The 21473-nt window shown below is 41.7% G+C and overlaps 1 protein-coding gene across 1 annotated transcript in view; it reads right to left on the minus strand.

The window, feature by feature from the left end:
* The window catches only part of DSCAM (DS cell adhesion molecule), a 279020-nt gene that overhangs the window by 239631 nt on the left and 17916 nt on the right, over positions 1-21473 (minus strand). Inside the window, exon 5 of the mRNA XM_032594599.1 lies at positions 1521-1799. Within this exon, the coding sequence (XP_032450490.1) occupies positions 1521-1799 (279 nt within the window). The remainder of the gene's footprint in view (positions 1-1520; positions 1800-21473) is intronic.

Consider the following 21473-nt stretch of genomic DNA (forward strand, 5'->3'; position numbering starts at 1 on the left):
TCATCTGCAACACTTACTTTCAGTATCTGACTGAAAATATATTGTCTTACTCAGGGAAAATATGTTTTACAAATACAAAGTTGGTTTCTTCATATAAATTCTAAGTATACTTCAGTTTCTTTTGTTGGCCATTACATAGAAAATGCATTACTTTTCAGCCAGAAAGGAAGGAAGGATGTCATGGGGACAAGATTCAAAGACTGAGGAAAGCCACAGGCATCTGTTGATCAAGAAACAATCTGCTCAGATCTGCTCAGATGTTTGGAAGATAATGGAAATCAATCTCTCCCAACACTTACTCTGAGAGCCCAATATTTGGAGACTTTAAAATGCAAGTAATCAACATTAACATAAGCCTTTAAATTTCGTACAGTTGCTTTTACAATGTGGGTGAAAACTGTGCTGAGAGATGAATGCATAGTGCTCTTGGAGAATCATAAAACCACATGTCTGTGCCCAACACACATTAGAGAATACTAGCTGCTCATTTTGCACATGCGGAGTGGAGCCTTCATGGGAATTTGGTGACTAGAAGAGAGATGTGAAGTAGACTGGTGCCTACATTTTAGATGCATCGAGTCCCCTGCCAATATTTTCTACGAGCTGGACTACCCTATTTTAATTTCTTAAAAAAAATTTAATGTTTATTTGTTTTTGAAAGAGACACAGAGCATGAACAGGGGAGGAGCAGAGAGAGAGGGAGACACAGAATCCGAAGCAGGCTCCAGGCTCTAAGCTGTCAGCACAGAGCCCGACACAGGGCCTTAACCCATGAACTGCAAGATCATAACCTGAGCTGAAGTCGGACACTTAACCGCCTGAGCCCCCCAGGCACCCCTGGACTATCCTATTTTAATTTCTAAACAAATACCACCCACTTCGTTTAATTTGATGAGTGTTATCATAGCTTTCTAAATTAATGAGAGGTCTGATGCTAAACAGAAGAGAGGAACAAAACATATTTCTAAACTGAAACTAGTTTTGCATTTCTAGAACTAAACTAAAAAAATGCAGGAAGCTACTCTTTGCTATGTGTCAACTACACTTCAGTAAAACAAATAATAAAAAATAACAAAAAAAGAAAAGTTACCCTTTTATGATTCTTTGGAAAAGGTGTGATTTGAAAAATGATATTCGACAAACATTATTTTTAAGGCCATCAATCTAAATAATACTCTTATAAAAAGTTCCATTTAGAGTGAATGCGATACAGCAGGAGCTTATGGACTTTGGGGGCTAATTCAGGGAAAGCCTCACTCATCAATTAAATGCCACTCTCACTTCTCCCTGCATGCATTTCATAGCTGTTAATTATTTGGAGCTTCATATCTTAGGTAAATAAAGACTTGGTTTGGTGTTAGCAGAGTTTGTAGTTGGCTTCTACAGCTGTGAGTTTTATTTGAATGGGACGAGAGCAGATTCTGCAAAGTCTAATATTTTCACGTTATTGCAAGTGAACGCACTCGATGAGCATCGTTGAATTTGTGCTGATGCCACACGTCCCACTTGCCTCTCCTTACCTCTCACGATCAGCTGGCTCTGGTGTTCCACAGCTGCTGCCTCATTCCGGGCTATGCAGGTATAGTTCCCGTTGTGCATGAGGGAGAGATTGGAAATCCGCAAGGAGCTTGTGAAGTCAATGTTGTCGATGGTCACCCCGAGGCTCGCTGGGATTGGCCGGCCGTCCTTCTGCCAAGTGATCGTGATGGGTAAGTCCCCTGAGACCACAACACATGGGATAAAGACCCGCTGTCCAATGGAGAATCTTGGAAACTCAAAAGGTTGGATGAAAGGTGGAACTGAAAGAAAAGAAAACGTAACAGAGGAAAGATGCTAATGAATTGCACGCACGCTCTACGTTCTCTTTTCCTTTTACCCTTTTGCATGACATTGAAAGAGTAACAGAGTCACTTCCATAACATGTAAATACATGCACTGGGAGAAGAGGTGAAGTTGTGCCATCCTGTTACTTGAATTTTCTCATTGTTCTAAATGAAAAGCATGGCTTAATTTGTACTTTGGCAAACAAGCTTAATTTATTTCGACAAACTTTAAAAAATACCATAATCATTTCTGAATAAAAATATTTCAGACTCTGTACTATTCATTGTGAAAGAGGCATTTGAGTCTGTGTTTTCCTTAGAAGCTTTTGAAAATGATATGTACAAGAAAAGATTTCTCTCCTGTTTCACTAATACTACCGCAACAATTACTATTCCCTCTTTAATGCATCCCATGCCTTGCTAATGGGTATACTTTCAGCCTGTTCAAGAAGAGATTCCACTTTCATTGTTAAACATGCTTTTTTAGGACTAATGCCCAACTAACAGCAAGTGTTAATGAAAGAGACTTATTTTATGTTAGGATAACCATGTCTTCATTCTATACCCTCACTTTTACACATGCCATGTGCATGACTTTAAATTATGGACTGTCCCATGGCCAATGTCCTGAGTTGCTGAGATGTGTTGCTAATGAGGACAAGGTTATAGCCTTCAACGTGGCCAGCCATGGACACAGCCAAGCTCAGTCTGGAAAGCTCTTTTCTGATTTAATCTCCCTGATAAGCTTCTGTTTACCTTCTTGCCTCAGGACCACTCCTGGATGGTCTCACGGGGTGTCAGAGTCATAAAATGCTTAAAACTGAGCGCCAGAGAAGCCAACTTTGAATCCTACCATGGTTACTTCTTGGTTATGGGATCAAGGGCAAGTTATCAATATGCTCTTCCCATCGGCCTTATGGGGTTGTTATTCAGAGTCTCAAGTCGTAAAGAGGGAAACTTATTCAAAGATATTACTTTGCCCTTGGCCATAGGACTAGTTCACTAAGGAGTGAGGGCTCAGATTTTACCAATTTTATTTCAAAAGTTTGGAAATATACAAGGTTGTAAACTGAGATTACTATGCATGCAATAAATCAGTTATTATACCAGATGGTTTTATATGGAATTATTAAATAGTAGGATATCTACAGTTTGTTCACTAAATCAATTATAGATACATTTCAATGATCAGACTTGGGGAGATATAAGAGATCAAGCTGAGAAACATCTGAACGGACACCATCCATCCATTCATTCATTCACTCGTTCACACAAGAAGTGCCTACTGAGTTCCTGATATACGTGTGACAACACTGTGTGTGCCGGCCACACAGCAATGACCATAACACCTCGGTCTCTGTTCAGTGGAGCTTCCAAGCATAGTCATAGGCAGCAGATGTCAACAGAGCATAGCTGTGGCTATTCTGCTATTCCATATTATTATTACTCCTACTATATGCTTTCAAAAGCATTTGAGAGAGAGAACTCAGAACTGCAAATACAGCCAGGGTTAGACCGGTGAGTGGATAAATGGTTCAAGTTAGGTCTCACCAGAGAAACAAACAAACAAACAAACAAACAAAAATAGCTTAAGGTACCAGGCGCATTCAATGTCAAAACTGGTGACAGCTGACAGTTTGCTGATTCTCAAGGTAAAGTTACAGCTGTGAATCTGCAACAAGTCAATCTGATACCAGGAGAAAAAGATCTCGGGATGTGGTTCTAGCTGGGGCTGGTAGAAACGATCAGGCTGGATTAGGCTGTGATTACTCATAGTTGACATTGGGTGGGGAAGTACCAACTTGTAGCAAACGTGCTCACGTTTCTCTAAATATTGCCCAAACGGCATAAATGTTTATTACACGTGTACCTATTATTGACACTTAAACTACCATTTTTTTTAAATAAAAAAGCAACTACATTTCCTCTTATTTAGTTCCTTACACATAGGAACCTGAGTGTCAGTCCACTGAGACAAACGTAGGCACTCAGGAGCTTGGTGCTCATTATCTGAATTGTAGATCTTTTCTTTCTTTCTTCTTTCTTTCTTCTTTCTTTCCTTCCTTCCTTCCTTCCTTCCTTCCTTCCTTCCTTCCTTCCTTTCTTTCTTTCTTTTTTTTGAGACAAGAACTTCGAAGCCAGACTACCTGGGTTTAAGTCCAGCCATGCTACTAAATAAAGTTTTTAACCCCTTCTCTGTGCCTTCACTTCCTTATTTGTAGAAGGAGGGGGTTGCCGTTAGGTGTGAATGAGTTAGCACGGAGTTTATGAACTTCCAATTTTAGTATATGTACTGCTGATGCGAGCACTGGGATCTACAAACATCCGAGGACACCTGAATCCATTGCTTAGCATTGGTTCTATTTTGTAAGCCTTTCAGATGAGGAAAAAGCAAAACAGTTAAGTTGAAAGGTCACTTGGCAAAGGAAAGGACTCCATTTCTACCAGTTATAGTAGGGAGAAGAAAAATAGGACTGACTTTCTATTCTCCAGATCAAGAAAGGTTAGACAGCATATTTTTGATTTGCCTAATAAGAACACAATATGTAGGATGTAGACTGTCAGTGATTATTCATTATGAGGATTTCTACTTCTAAATTTTTTTTAATGTTTATTTATTTTTGACAGAGAGAGAGAGAGAGAGAGAGAGAGCATGAGTGGGGGAGGGGCAGAGAGAGAGGGAGACACAGAATCCGAAGCAGGTTCCAGGCTCTGAGCTGTCAGCACAGAGCCCGACGCAGGGCTCGAACTCACGAGCTGTGAGATCATGACCTGAGCCAAAGTCGGACGCTCAACTGACTGAGTCACCCAGGTGTCCCAAGGATGTCTACTTCTAAGAGCAAAAGAAAGTTCTAGAATAGAGACAGAGCAGGTACATGTTACTTTCAAGAACAGAGGCAAGAAGTAGCTACAGAGGAATCAGAATTTAAGAAGAATGCAAAAACAGATTCTATCATTTAAAAGTTTCTGGAATTCATTGGTTTATAGAACTCTAAGGGATGTAATTATAGTCCCGGGAGTAAATTTCAGAAACTTGAACCACAGAGAGACACTGCTGAAGACCTGTGCCTCCCATGCAGTGAAAGCAAGCTCCCGGAAGCCCACATGCTCACCCTCACCTGCAGTGCTCAAAGGATAATCTCTTGCTTTCAACACTGGTTTGTTTTTTTTTTTTTAGTGTTTATTTATTTTGGAGAGAGAGTCACACACAGAGTGCGAATGGGGGGAGGGGCAGAGAGAGAGGGAGACACAGAATCCGAAGCGGGCTCCAGGCTCTGAGCTGTCAGCACAGAGCCCAATGAGTGGCTCCATCCCACAAACCGTGAGATCACGACCTGAGCCGAAGCTGGACTCATGACCGACTGAGCCACCCCGGTGTCCCTCAACACTGCATTTTGAACTATCATAACACTCTTAGCAATCTCATTCTTAGCCCAAACCTGGTGCTGAGAATACAGACACACTGATGCGGGCTCAGTGAGAAGGCAGAGTTGGCAAGCAAGGGGGTGAGGGACCGGGCATAAACTTTATAAAATGTAGACACAAGAGCGCAAGATGCACAGCAGCTGGGGGACATTTTGAGCTGGGACAAACTGCCCTTCATCACCAGCATGGTCGCAATGAATACACAATCATAGTACATACCTAAAGTTGCATACTCCGAATCGTAAGTTATAGTTAATAGATTAACTATAGCCAGCCAAGAATGTTGCACCCAGCAAAACTGTTATTCAAAAACTGAGGAGAGACGGACTTTCCCAGATAGACAAAACAGAGGGAGGTCACCAGGGCTGTCTTGCAGGAGATCCTAAAGGAAATATCAACTTGAAATATCAAGTTGAAATAAAAGGACACCTGGGGCGCCTGGGTGGTTCAGTCAGCTAAGCATCTGACTTTGGCTAACGATCTCAAGGTTTGTGGGTCCAAGCCCCGCGTCAGGCTCTGTGCTGACAGCTCGGAGCCTGGAGCCTGCTTCAGATTCTGTGTCTCCCTCTCTCTCTGCCCCTCCCCTGTGTGCACTGTCTCTCTCTGTCTCTCAAAAATAAATAAGAATGTTAAAAAAATTTTTAAAAAGAGGACACTAGATTGCAACACATAGCCATATGGAAATATGCAGTTCTCTGGTAAAATTAAATCTATGGGCAAGTATAGAATGCCGTATTTTGCAATTTTGATGTGTAAGTCCACCTTTAATTCTTGTATAGAATTTATAACACAAAAGCATAAAATCTGTCAAACTCTGTTAATGGATATACAACATATAGAAACATAATATTAGTGACAAAGTGTTGAGTGGTATATCTGTAAAGGAAAAAAATAATAAAATAAAATATTTTAAAATATATTTAGGAAAAAAAAAACCACCCCAAAGAGTTAAAGATTTTCATGATAAAAAAGAGGATTTGGTTAGTGGGAAAAGTCATTTTCCCAGAAAACCGTCAAAATCGGGTTTGTTATTTGTTTTACTTGCCACATCAGGATGTACTTTTTAAAATGCAGACTAAACCATCAGACTGATTTGCGGATCATGACACTTTTCACCTCACTACATAGACTGCCTCTATTGCTTTAGCCATGAACACAAGTCTGCTGTATAAAATGCTTAAATTTTCTTAGAGGGCCCCAAATCTCTTGCTGTACATTTGTAAGTTATAAAATTAGAGGCAGAAAATAAACGAAGCGATTAAAAAGTGCTCGCAATGGCTTTGGTGGAGCCAAACCACCTGTTTGAGACACATCACTTGCTGTATCTGGTCCATTAGATCACCTCTCAAGCTAAATTCTCTGAATCTTATTTGACAGTGAAAGGTGGTAATATCACGGGAACAGAAATGCAGAATGTGACCTACAACAGGTGTTGACCTAACCTGCCCTCACAAAGCATATAAATATCTGCTAAATGTTACTAATTACCAGGTTTGTTGACTTCATTCTCTGTACTGGTGGGGCTCCTCTCTCCCAAGCAGTTAGGAACCATCAAGTGCAACCAAATGTTAATTTATAGACACTTACTCTTTCTAAAGTCAGGCTCATATATTTTTGTCTTGTCCCTCAAAAATTAGTTGTATATTCTTCTTTATGGGGAAAAAAGAGCTGTTATTTTCTTCCCAGAGAGAAGTATGACATGAAAGTTACATGGGTTGGGTGTTGGCCAATCTTGGGTAATTTGCAGTGTTTTCCTCATCCACTTTCTTTAAGTCTGTGATTCAGTTTCTTCATGTGTAAGGTGATGATAAAGAGCACAATTCGTGAGCGTTGGTGAGGGCTTCATGGAACACACAGGCACAGAGCCCCAGGGGTGCACAGAAGCTGCTCAGTGAGCAAGCATCGCCCTTTCTTTCCTTTTCCTACCATTTTTTTGGCCCCAGGGCCCACAACTCACTGGGAAAAATCAAATATGTTACACGGATGTCGAGACGCATGGGGGCTGAGTTTACACCGCCATATATAATTTGATCAACTCCACATTTATCATCTCTTTTCTAGTTGTGCTGTAATTCCCCATGCCTCCAGACAGTCTCAGGTTGACAGCTTCTGGTCTCAGCTGCTCCAAGAGCCTACCTCAAGCCAGTCTTCTTGGTTACAGCAATGAATATTCTCATCTTCCCATGTCCTTTTCCCCGTTCTGTCCAACAAACTCTCTCTCCTTATCCTTCAAGAAGTTTTCTTGTTTTATATCTTGCCTGTTTCACAAAGTCTCCAAAAACCGCATCTGCAGATCCTGTCCATTATGGAAATGCAAAGCCCATAGCTGATCTCTGGGAGCTCAGTCCTGATTACACATGCACTTGAGGTGCCCACATGCCCACTGGAGATGCCCAGGACCAGCATAGGCTTACCGCCCCGTACCGTCTGCTGAAATACAAGCTGTGACTCTAAAACAATGAGGCTGAGGAGCATGCGTCGTTGTGAGAGGAGCATGTCACTCAATTGTCTCTCCACTCCTAAGACTGATTATGTGTCCGATTCTGCTACTTTACAACATGCTTTAGATTCCAAAACTGTAGATTCCTAGCCCCATGTGATGTAGTTCTCCGCTCTATTCACACCACAAGATTGAACTCTTCCTCTACCCGCTCCACGAGCCTGCTGCTAAGATCCTATAGAGGAAAGGGTCACAGTATGGCGCATGAGCACAGCAGTCTTTGGACATGCCTCTTCCCTTCAGTAGAATGACCCAGGAGGCAGAAGCTGTATCACGTTCATCCCTACTTCCCACATCTAGTGGAATAAATAATGTCTTGTATGTCTTAGTTGCATAATGGTTTTGAAAAATATCTTTTCCAGGTGATAATGAACATGTATTTACACTCTGAATGTTAGACAAGCCGAGAGTTAGGGAGTAGAAAGGAAAATAGATCCAATATACGATAACGATGAGATGATAAGGACAAAGGTGAGACTTTGTTTCACAGTCTGATTAGCGTAAGGGCCCAGGACTTCTAATTCGAGGTTGTGCTGAGCCATCTCTACTCCTACTGGTAGGGCGAGTTGGGGAGATAAAGTCAAGATCTGGCCTCACTTATTCAGTTATGGCCGTCTGGGCCAATGGAGCACTGCTATGTGAGCGTGATCTCCTGAGCCAGAGCTGCTCTGGACTCACCATAAGTTAGGCTGTCAGTCCTGGGCCCATGCCTGCCAGAGAAGGACAGGCAGGAGGCCGAGATTCAGGAGGGCAGCGTGTGTGAGTAAGAAGGGCATTGTTGGGGCCAATAGATGCCAAAGAAACCAGAGGCTTCCAATTCACTGGAGACTGTGTGCCCCCTACTGACCCTACACTGGTGGAAACCTCATTCCTTGGCCGCCGGTCCTGGCCTTGCTTCCTTCCTGTTTCCCTGATGACCTCATCTGTCCCTCCACTCCAGATGTTAACTCCATGCTGCTGATTCCCCGATCTACATTTTCTTTTTCTCCCTAACTTTTCATTATATTTATTTATTATTATTTAGATTTTAGTTAGTTAACATACAGTACAATGTAGTTTCAGAAGTAGAATTCAGTGATTCATCATTTATTTACACACAACACCCAGTGCTCATCCCAACAAGTGTCTCCTTAATGGCCATCACCCATCTAGCCCATCTCCCCACCAACCCCCCTCCATGAACCCTCAGTTTGTTCTCTATCATTAAGAGTCTCCTGTGGTTTGTTTCCCTCTCTTCTCTTTTTCCCCTCCACCCATATGTTCATCTGTTTTGTTTCTTAAATTCCACATATGAGTGAAGTCATATGATACTTGTCTTTCTCCGGCTGACTTATTTCTACATTTTTCAACCAAAAACTCCTTCGCAAGCTTCATGCCTGCTTGTTTAGATGTCTGCTAATATTTTCATCTTGATGTCCCAGAAGCATGTGAAATCCAAAACCAAAAGTATCAGGTTTCCCTTAATCTAAGCTTCATGTTCAGTGTTTGTTCCTGTTAGCGCTTACAAAAGCTCCCAGCTACAAGAAGCTAGGATAATAAAAGCCTTCCTCATTGTGCATTTCTCTTTATCTCCAGCCACGATCAGCGGGCTACGGTGTCTCTTCTGCTTCACTTCTCAGTATCTCTTGGTCTGGCTCCTTTTCTTCCAAACACACCACCATCATCTTTTATTAAAACCTTTTCCATTGTGCCCTAACAGGTCTCCCTAATTTTTTAATCTTTCTGCACTGCAACTGATCTTATAGACCTCCACCATATTAATGTCCTAAAACGTAGTTGTGAGCGCGTCCCTCTGCCTTAATTCCTTCACTGCTTTTAGGATCGAGTAGAAGGTGACAAACACTGCAACTTGATGCTTGTCTCTGTGCTGACTCATGCTGCTTGGGGATTCTTTGTTTCGGGCTGATTGACTCTGAATGTAGGGAGCTATCCTCTGATCCCATTTCTGCCCCGTGTCCCCCCAGGACCCCATTCCCACTCCCACCATCTTCTGCGGTGAACACTCAATTCCACTGCCAGCTGCTTCGGAGACTTTTTCAGGCTTCAGATCCCCTTTGAGACTCAAGTCAGTTTCTCTTGGAGACTTCTTCTTGACTCCAGGCTTCCCATCCCACCTTAGCACCAGAACTGGTTAGATGTCCATCTTCTCTGTCCCTAAAAGACCTCCTGCATACACATTTCTTTGATGGTGTTGTGTTGAAATCAGTGTTTTCCTATTTGTCTATCCACTGCTCTCCCACGGCGAGCGGAAATATTTCTCATCCCGTGCTGCTCCCTTTTCAAGACATCTGGTACCTGCTGATGCGTAATGGTTATTTGTCTGCAGGTCCTTCCACTGACTGCAGCCCATTCACAGTAAATGCACAGATATTCCCTGGATAAATTCAATAAGGCACAGGAATTGTGGTAGAGAGGGTCTCCTCTCTAAGGAAAGAAAAAGAAACAAACCTCAAGGTAACCTGGCTATACGTGTACATGACAACATCCCTCACCACCATGTAACATGAGACCACTTAATCAGATTGCATGTTTGTGTGTTACCATATATGGGAGACGAAAAGTAAAAAAAATGTACAAAAACCACGCCACATGGCATTCGGGGCTCAGTTCTTCGGGTAGGAACCCAACTGAGCCATGCCGGCACAAATGAAGTTGCTTCCTGGAAGAAAAAGGCCTCGGTGTCATGACTCTCTGTGTGAGAATCCTGCTACAGAATCAAAGAACTAAAGAGGTCCTCTGGCTTACAAATTATCTTGATGACAAAAGTCTAGTTCGATTATGCTATCATCATACACTGTGATCCTTTTCATTTCTTATTTGAAATATTGGACTAATGTCACTATAGAAAGTGGGAGCAATTTAAGGAAAAATATTTTCAGGAAAAGCGTTTACGATGCACATCGATAGCTGTTTGACATCTATTTAAGTGGTAGAAGTTGATGCACCCGGTGACACGTGGCCCAGATTCATTTTCAAGAACGAATGTGTGCCCCGAGTGCTGGGAGTGATGTCAGGCAGCACCCTTCAATTACCAGCCACTCTGAAGAGTGTTCCGGCTGCAGAGATCCATCTCCCCAAGGACAGACTCTTTCTGGGGTGGCCTCTGTCCAATGACTGGCTGAAAAGAACAATTCTGCCCAACTCATGATGGCTCTGAAAGTCCTTTTTTCTCCAGAGCTCCCTGCAGGGATGGTAAGGCTGTCATCAGCCTGCACCACAGCTCCTCTCCTCCCTGTGCCCAGTCCTTCTTCCTCTCCCTCCTTCAATAGTGCTGGTTATTGGGACACACCTTGATAAACACCATACACACTAAAACCTCTCTCTCTCAGAGACTGCTTCCTGGAGAGCTGAACCTGCAACAGTCTCACTCACCTACAGTGAAAATTGATCTACTATTAATAACAAAACCAAATCTGTATGTAACATTGCCAGTATATACTCCATCCATCCATCCATCCATCCATCCATCCATCCACCCACCCGTCCATCCATCCATGTTTTTATTCATTTCAGATCGCGACCAGAAGACAATTATCATGTATGCTGGGTTCTCTTTTAATGAGACCACTCTGTATTTGACTGAAAGTATCTTCCTTTCAGAATAGAATAGAAACATTCTGTCATTGATAGAAGCACAAGAAAAAAAATAGTTTAGAAGTGTAATTTTAAGATTGTTACTCATTACCTAAAACAATAGTCTGTGTTCCTTTGCTGGTTGGTTGGTTGGTATTCATTTCGGTATCCCAAGTTCAGCCGATGTTCAGAACTGAAATTTTGTCTATCCTAAGGGGTTATGGATATTGATAAGCTCACGAATATACGTAAAATAGAACTAAAATGAGTAAGAATTCAGTGCTAATACTGGAATCAGTACTCAAGAACTCGCAAAAGCCTCAACTCAGAAATACAAGAAAGCATGGCAAATATAAATCAAAACACACACAGGTATGAGTGCCCAAGCATATCTACATACTACATATATTAGGTAAAGTGTTCCTAGCAGATGAGGCCTAAAGCAAAAGGTTCCTAAGCTGAGCACCTGCCAACAGAGTAGCTCAGTTGACATAAAAATAGTACAACTTTGGAAGAGTGCAGACATAAGAGTAACTCTTCTACAATGATTTTTAAACAAGGTATTTTGGACTGCCAAATTGTGATAACCATAGAGCCATAAATGTGACAACGTAAGGAGATAGGTAAGAGAAATAACTTTTTTTTTTCAAAAATTGCTTAAAATTACCAATTAAAGCCCATGAGAGTAAATACATTTAAAGCATTTCAGGAAGAAAAAACATCCTTAAGGCATAATGCGGAATCATAATGAAGAGAAACAGAAACTATTGTTCCCGTCAGCTAGGAAGATACAAATTAGACATAAAGGAAAGACAGACTGCTTGGAATTTGGGGATGTAAAAACCCTACAACCAACTCTGAGAAGGATGGCAGTGTCTCCTTCAAAAGCACTTTTCAAGAAGAACGGGTCACCTATGCTATCATCAACCCGTGGCTGGAAGGAGCTGGGTGGTTTCCAGAGGAGATTCTAGATCCTAGTCGTGTGAGATGTTTCTTCCTGGAAGGTGTTTCATAGCCATAACCATATCATGCTGAAATAAATAGTTCATTTAACATTTACAAATGATGAACAACTCGAGAATTCATGAGAATTTCTGTATTTTACAATTAAGAGTCACCTTGGACCGAGGAGGGTGTCAGGTTGCTTTTCCCCCAGTGGAGGGCAGCAACACATTTACACTTGGTAATAAAACTGAGTAGACTGCATCTCCAATATTTAAAGAAAAGCTATTTGAATCATCATGGCTTCAAGAAAATGAAGTCTAGGGGCACCCACATGGTGCAGTTGGTTAAGCGTCCGACTCTTGATCTTGGCTTAGGACACGATCCCACAGTTCATGAGTTCAAGCCCCACATCAGGCTTTGTCCTGATGGTGTGGAGCCTACTTCAGATTCTGTGTCTCCTCTCTGCCCCTCCCCCACGTGTGCATGTGCTCTCTCTCTCAAAAATAAAGAAACTTAAAAAAAAAAAAAAAGAAAATGAAATCTAGCTCAGGTTTTACTAATCCGGATGGAGAAAAGACTCATCCGGGTGGATTGCAAGTACTTTGCTTTTCCTTATATAAATTATCCATGGAAGCAAAGCCATGTGGCTCTAACCAGAGGTGATGACAGTGAGGCTACATGACAGGAACTGGCAAGACTCAAGAGCACAGGCATTCATTTTAAAACTTAGCTCCTGTTCCTTTTTTTCCAAGCAGCTGTTTTATAATGATTGTCAGTCATCTATTTACTTGAGGAGTATTTTCCATGACCCTGACTTAGAAAAGGTCACCCTTCTTCAGAAGCTTGGTTATTAATTATAACTGACTTCAAGTTGCTACATTTCTTGAGCAACAGGTCGAAATACGTCATGGTGAAACAAGGGTATAAAAAGGTAGTTATACCATTGCAATGAAGCTGTAAGTCAATTAAATTTCTTTGACAAATTTCAGGGCACTGAACTAGTGATATAATGAAGGAGCAACATGGTTAAATGCCTGAAAATAGACAAACAGCATATTTGTTTTGGTAGTCCGTCCACACAATATTCACATCATCGTAAATTTGCAGAACTGATTACACAGACAGTTCTCCACGTAGTCAGACCAGATGTGTGTCCATGCATCAGTCTCTGGAACTCTCTGTGTCAATTTCTTCATGGTGAGGATTCACACTAGATGGGCATCAGCAGTGACATGTTCTTCGTCTTTGAGTGAAAGGTAGAGTAAAACCCTCTGGGTTTTGTTATCACTCATAGACAACTTGAACAAGTCAGGTCTGCAGAACCAAGGTATGCTGTCCCCGCGCCTAGATCAATATACAACACAAGCAACTGATTCTTTCTGGAATAAATTAACAAATTCTGTGACTGAAGTGAATAGCTAGGGCAAAGAACTTCATCTGTATGGAAATAAGATTGCGGCATATTTGTGACCATTTAGCCTAAACAGATCATATTATAAATCTAATTACCAGTACTGGAGTGAGTCTATCTAGTTCTAAGTAAAAGCAGAGAACAGGAAATAGAGATTAGATGGAAAATATGGGGCTAACAATGTAATTAAAATCTAAAATAACTTTTGATAACAGATTAATTAAAATAAACATACAGGTGTTAAACCTGTGTCAAAAGTCACACACGTACATGCACATGCACATGCACACACATACATGATTAAAACTTAGATCCAGGGGGCTCCCGAGTGGCTCAGCTAGTTAAGAGTCCAACTTCAGCTCAAGTCATGATCTCATGATCTGTGGGTTCAAGCCCCGCGTCGGGCTCTGTGCTGACAGCTCAGAGCCTGGAGCCTGCTTCAGATTCTGTGTCTTCCTATCTCTCTGCCCCTCTCCTGCTCATGCTCATGCTCTCTCTCTCTCTCAAAAACGAACAAACATTTAAAAAAATTCGCTCCAAACGTCATAAAACAAAAGGCTACAGAAAAACAGGAGTTAAAGATGAGAAAAGATCTCCTAGGAAAAATGTGAAACAAAGAAGGCAAGAAGAGGAACTTTTGAGTCATACAGTAGATAATTGAAGACAAAAAAAAAAAAAAACAACCCAGAGATTATGACAGAAAATAGGTAAATCAACAATTATACTTAGTAATATTAACACCCAGTTTAATAACTGATCAATGAAGGGGATAAAAAAAAGCTAGAGATGACACATAACACAACTATTAAATGTAATTGAACACATATACACAGATTTACGCCCAACAAATGTAAGAAGAAACATTTTTTTTTAATGGATAAGAGATCCACAAAGAAAGCATTAGCACATGTCACAAAACTAAGACTGTCTGTGATGACACCACCGTCGTATCTCGGTATATGGAGAAGAGTGGAAAGTATGGGTCATTTAGTTAATGGTATTAGGAAACCTGTCCCAATATATAGAGAAAGAAGAAACTGACACCCACTTCTATTGTATCTACAGCTCTCAACGTGGACTAAAGACCTAAATGTGCACAGTGGAAATATAAACATAGAGTGAACACAGAAAATAGTGTAGGAATAGATCTTCCATGAGCTCGGGGACTTCTGAATCAAGACCCCATGGAAGACAACTGAGAGGCAGCCGTGAAAAAGGTACTCAGAACCATTTCTATGTCATAAGAGATTCAAATTTACATGGAAGAATTACAGCAAAGCAGGAAAAAATCGCAGGAAAAATGATGTCAAGGTGGGCCAAGGAAATTCACAGATGGGATACCCAGATATCTAATAATGAAGAGTTTGATGCTCAACGTCAGTAGTAATGGAATAAAAGCAAATTAAAATAAAATCCCCAGGCATTAGATCTGCAACACTTTGAAAGGCAGATAATATCAAGCACTGGCACAGATATGGGGAAATGTGGACTCTTGTGTGTGGCTGGTAGCAGCCTAAAGTGTATTTTGGAGGGCGCTCTGCAGTCATTAGTGATACCAAGTTAATATCACACAGGGGCACATCTACTAGAATATTCATCATAACACGAGGCACAGTGTCAAAGGGCTGGGGGACAACAGCAAAAAGGTTTACTTTGCATGCTTTAATATATATTTATATGTCTATCTTTTTTTTTAAGTTTTTATTTAAAACAAATTTTTTTTTGTGTATTTATTTTTTAGAGAGAGAGCGTGAGCGGAGGAGGGGCAGAGAGAGAGGGAGACACAGAATCGGAAGCAGGTTCCAGGCTCTGAGCGGTCAGCACAGAGCCCAACACGGGGCTCAAACTCACAAACTGTGAGATCATGACCTGTGCTGAAGTCAGATGTTTAACCAACTGAGCCACCCAGGTGCCCCCATTTATATGTCTATCTTAATAAGGGCATTAAAAAGTAGATTTAAAATAAGTATATTAAGTACACACATAAATAAGTGCACACATAAATAAATACACACATAAATACTCAGTAGGCAGCTTCTGGGGAGGTGGGGGTCAGCTGTTCGGTGCCACCCTGGAGGGAATAGTGGGACCAGAGAAAAAGGGAACAGCTAGAGGAGGCAGATTTGTATCCGATAGGAGGAAGAACTACGGTGATCGTGGGCTGTGCAGAATCAGGATGGGCTCAGAGCTTAGGGTGGGGCACTGCACAAGTCTGTGCAGACAGAGTCGGGAAAAATGCGGGTTCAGTCCAGGGCAAGGTGAGTATCACACGGTAGTCTCATCTAGGTGAACTCCACATTCATTAATATCCCTAAGGCTTTACCTTTGTATCATCTATTTATGCATATGCAGGCATCTCTTATATACACTCAAATATGTCTATCTATATATGAATATAGTGTGTGTATATATATATATTTAATAATCTTAAATAATTTTAATTTTTAAATAACCTCCTTTCTGTGCTTCATGCCCAGCAGAGAGCCCAATTCAGGTCTTGAATTCATGACCCTGTGATCAAGACCTGACCTGAGCTGAATTGGAAGCTTAACTGACTAAGCCACCCAGGCACCCAATGCATATAAATATAAATATTTATACATGATTTTAACCCATGCATATATTTTATGTTTATATATAAGTATCAATAAAATACACAAACATTATTTATGTTATATATCACATATGCACAAAGTTATATAGTTATAATATGTACCAATCCACATGAAAGATCCCACTGCATGATTTTCAATAATTGACAGGTGTTTTTTTTTCCTGACTTAAAATATTATTGGAACAATATTGCTTAAGCACAACCTGAGGGTCTTTTACCGTGTGCTGGATATAGGTACACGTACACTTGTGTATATTTGCAAAGAGACTGATTATGGGCTAGGCAGGGAAAGTGCAATAATTTTCTTGTCATCCTTTCTTTTTTTCTCATGCCTACATAATTCTCTCCTTCTCCACGTTCCCATGTTTAACAAGCCCAAGTATTGCAAAATATTATTTCTTCCACAATCTTAGCTTTAACTGAGTAAAAGCCTGCATTCTTTGACTTCGTAACAAAGCCAATACATAATCTTTTTCCTTTTCCTCTACTGAGAGAAAAACAATTTGGGGTGTCATTTCTAAAAAAATCTAACGAAGGATTCCCTTGAAGAAAGGTACCAGCTTCGTTTTCCAGAATCAAAGGGGGGATTACAAGGTCTTCCACCTCCAGGACAAACCTGTCTGAAGAAGACAGTCAAGCTGACTTCAGAGCTCAATTCTGACATCCTATAACCAAAGGAGAGTCATTCTCTCCTGCAGGAGCTTGAGAGCGTAAATCGTCAGCCTGGGGAGTGAATGCAGCCACCTGCACCCATTAAACTCCTCCTTGGTAGTTGATCAAGGGGAGGGGTGGTACAAGTCCCCCACCTCATCAGCCTTCTTCTGTCACACTGGGAGTCACCAAAAGAATGTAAATCTCCATTTGAAACCACAAAGTCCCACAAAAGGAATGCACATTTACCACCTTACCCTACATTCCTCTACTAGGTCTATTTTCTCCCGTATTATTCATAAGAGAAACTATACCTTCCCTAAGCAGTTGCTGAAAATCAGTGCAAAAATTTTGTGAATGACAACAGTCTAAGGCCACGCGAGACCCAGCAAATAGGACCCTACATTCAACGCCGCTCAACTTTAATGAGGCACCTGAAAGAGAAAACTAGCCTGGAACAATACTGACGCGTATTCCCCCCAAACAATACTGACGATGACCCCAGCAGCAAGCGGAGCTGATAAAGAGAGAAGAACGTCACCCCTGACAGAGGTGGGTCCCGAGCCTCGTTGGAACAGCAGAGGGGCAAATGTCCGGAGTGGATGGCCCTGCCCATGGTGCCGCGCACAGAGCCGTGCCTCTCCCGGGGCCCAAGGGGCCAAATGGCATCAGCTGTCAGGAGCCCCCAAAGAATGATGTCATAGGCAGGCAGACTCCCGACTGCTCGCTCAGAGATGGGAGCCGAGCCCCATTTTTAATTCAGCCTCCACCTCCCCGGCTGCACCCACAGCAGCACTAGCCAGATCGCCGTGGCCACAGAGCAGGTGCAGGGGAGGACAAAGAGCTGTGCTGGGGGCAGAACGCGTCAACTGGTGCAGAGCCTTGTCCCTGTCAGGGAGCAGAATGCAAAAGGTCTCTACTGTCAGGCCGGAAACACTGCCAACGGCGCCTGATTCTTCCCTCAGTTTGAAGCAGGGCATGAGAAAGGCGTGTCTTCCATTAGGATGGGAAAGTGCCACCACGATCACGGTGAAATGAGCTAAGGGGGAGCTAACGTCCGTGATCGCTCTTGTTGTGTTTCGAGCATCATCATCTCATCTCATTATTGGCCAACACTGATTTTTAAAAACTCATGATATCTGTCTTTCTCTGTATGGCTTATTTCACTTAGCATAACACTCTCCAGTTCCATCCACATTGCTACAACCAATTTGTCAATAAATTTCATATATATAAAAAAAATAAAAAAAAAATAAATAAATAAAATAAAAATAAAAAAAATAAAAAAAATAAAAAGTCATGAAAAAGCATTGTGAAAGCCTGATGTTCCTCAGTCACTCTTGACCTCTTACAGTGTTGACTGTTGCTCTCTACTCATTGGAGCCCTCCAAACCCATGTTCCAAAGTCCCTGTGGTCCGAATCCAGAATGGTGGTCCAGAGGCTGTCAACCAAACCTCACTCTCCAAAAGCCCTTCCCAAGCCATGACTACCGTAGGCTCCCTGTCTCAGCCTCTCGGTCACCCAGGCAAGGACTTCTGGAGTCGCCTCGGGTCCTTACCCACCCTCACTTTCCAAATCCATTCGTCCTTTTACTTCTCATCAATGTAACTAGTTCTCATTCTCTCTCTTAAATTAAGCCCTCAATAACCTCACGCGCTTCCTAATTGTTAAATAATCTTCTTTCTTAACTTTTCAAGGAGCTTTCTTCTTGGGTTCATTGCCTTGATTTCCTTCCCCTCCACCGTGGCCTCCCACTGCAATGCCGATTGCTTTTCTAAGGCCCACTACAGGGCTTCACTGGAATCCAAAGACGTGTATTTGAATCCCGAACACATTACTGGACAGCTTTGAGCAAGCCTCCCGCACGTTCTTAATTCCGCTTCTCTGCTCATGCTTTATGTACATTACAGAGTCACTGTGAGCATTAATTAAGGTTACACATATGAGAGTGTTTGTAAACTATAAAGTTTTATATAAATATAAATAGAAGGTGACATTTTTATGCAGCAGCCAATTAACTTTCCTGGCAGTGCTGGTCCCTAGCAATTAAAACACTCAATTAGGCACTGTTCAAGTTCAATGTGGCACCTAAAATGAGGAAGAAAAAGCTTTGAAATGTGTTAAATATAACCCTGCTTGTTAAATTGAAATGAAGTGAAGGGATTTTGACTTTCATTTCTCCCTACATGCTCGAAAGCAGCACAATGGTGCTTCTAGTTGGTTAATATAATTCAGAACTGCTTACGTTTTAGGTATTATCAATAGTTAACGTGGTGTTTAAATCGATCTTTGAAGTTTGTTTTTTTTTTTTTCAAAGTTGTAAGTCAATGCTACAAAATAAGCAAAGGGCCAAGACTATTAGCAAAAAGGACATGGCTGGAAAATAATATTGCTTCCAAATGTTGTTGAAATAAACGCACACAGACACGCACCCCCCTCCCCCACACACAATGCTTTCAGTGTTTAAAAAAAAAAGAACCTCCTGGAAACAAGACAGAAATGGTGTGTCCCCCCCAAGTTTGTGGCATTATTGACAGCAATGAGTGTGCCCACTTTCCAAGGAAGCCGACGTGTGAGGGATCACACTTACTCTTCTGAAATTATCCGAATAAAATATTCACTGTGCAGTCTAACCAGAAAGGTAATCGAGCTGTTATTTATATAAATAAAATAAGAAAAGACTGTCTTTCAATCCTGATTCACAAAGCAAAAAAAATCTGTCTTTTCCTATCATTCAGTTGATTTCTTATCTCTTCCCTTATCATAACCTTTATCTTAATTGAAATCAGTAAAGGTTATTAATTTTTTAAAAGCATTGATAGACCACAATCCCGGTCACTGGAGTGTGACTTAATTTACATATTTCATTTCAAAACATTTTAAAATCCAAATGTAAATGTTCAGAAGTCAATTCGGTTACAACCTTTCTAATAACATCTGAGGAAAGGGTAAAATTGCTCATGGTGTATAATTACTACTATATATTGAAAGTTAGAAGTCATCTGAAGCAAGAAATGCAGGTAGTGTCTTAAACTGAATTACTCTAAATATTTGTGCTGCAGTGCAATGCAGGTAACTGTGACCAATGAATAAAAAAATGAAAGGGGATGTCAGGTGATACATAGAAACCCAGAATGTATTATTTTTCATCTGGGAAGTCCCACACAGACATACGCCGGCTTATCCTTGTACACCCAGCCTGCAATTTCCTCCTTTGGTGTCTACAGTTTGATCTGTCAACACAGAAGAGATGAAATTAAATAAAAGTAAAGGGGATGTGCTAGAGTACTGATAGCCGACGACTGTATTTAGTTCACAAGATGCTCCTCTTAAAACATGCTTTGAAGCAACGACTAACCAAAAGTCTATACTCTCTCCTCTGCCAAGACATCTGCGCGAAAAGCTATATACATCCAATGAACACCAACTCAACACCTCTTTGAGCAAGTTCAGTAGTCCAGGCTTCTTGGCAAACCCACTGTTAAGGTTTTTCCCATCAAATGTTTGTTAGTGTGTGATAGTCTCATATGGTGGGCTCCATGGAGATGTAACCTGCCATCCAGAAGGCTACCATCAGAGACTGCCGGGGACGTCGCCTGCTTTGTTCATTTGTCTATTGTAGGTTTCATCAAGACCTGCTTGGTTTCAACGTCATCCCGCATCTAGAGGGTTTTCTGCTTTCTTCGTTCCCTCGTCCGTCTGACTTCCTGCGGCACCTGACGTCTTCCTTCCGCCTGGCCCCTTCCCCCATGCTTTCTATCAATGGTCTTTACTTGGCGTTTGCTGCCTAACATTATTCTTCTGGCCCCTGGGGCTGGTTTCCTTTAGGGAGAGTTCTTAGCTATTGGACAGAACTTATTTTCTGAGGTGTTGACCTGCTTGGGGGCCTTTGTTTACCGAGCACATTTTACTAAGTAAAGTGAATACACATTCAGAAGTCATGATCAGCTCCGTTCATGTTTTAGTTCACTATCTTGAGACAGCTTGCAATGTCTGTTGCTTTCATGTCCCTCTTTCTTTAGATAAGTGCAACCTTCTTCCTGGTGTGGAGGTATTGGGGTAAGTGGGCAGCCTGTCCAGGCACCCCATAGGTCTGCTCACAGTGACTGGTCCAGGAATGGGTGGTGGCCTATTCCTGGGAGGGAGCCAGAATCCCTCCCTACAAGTTTCCTATGTGGAACCATTGCGGAAAGGGCATGTGAGCCCAGGGACACTCAGGGCCAGTTTTCTTGCTGAATGGAAGGGCTACTCAGAGGGAACGAAGCCGATGTGTAGAGGGAAACACCAAAGAATCAGAAGCTTCAGATGGTAATTAAAAGTCTAGACCAGGCCTCCCCCAAGGCCTACGTTCTCTCTGTCCCTCCCAAAGTTTAGTTCAATACAACCTTGACCTCCACCCCTACCTCCCCTATACACTGTAGTAGTTGCTATTAAACCAGTCTGATTTGAGCTCCTACGCTTTGCAATCGATAGGATCATGGTTGATACACTGATCTGTCCTCATTGAGGAAATTTAAAGATACAGATTT

Source organism: Lynx canadensis, chromosome C2 (genome assembly GCF_007474595.2).
Source record: "Lynx canadensis isolate LIC74 chromosome C2, mLynCan4.pri.v2, whole genome shotgun sequence".
Taxonomy (NCBI): Eukaryota; Metazoa; Chordata; class Mammalia; order Carnivora; family Felidae; genus Lynx; species Lynx canadensis.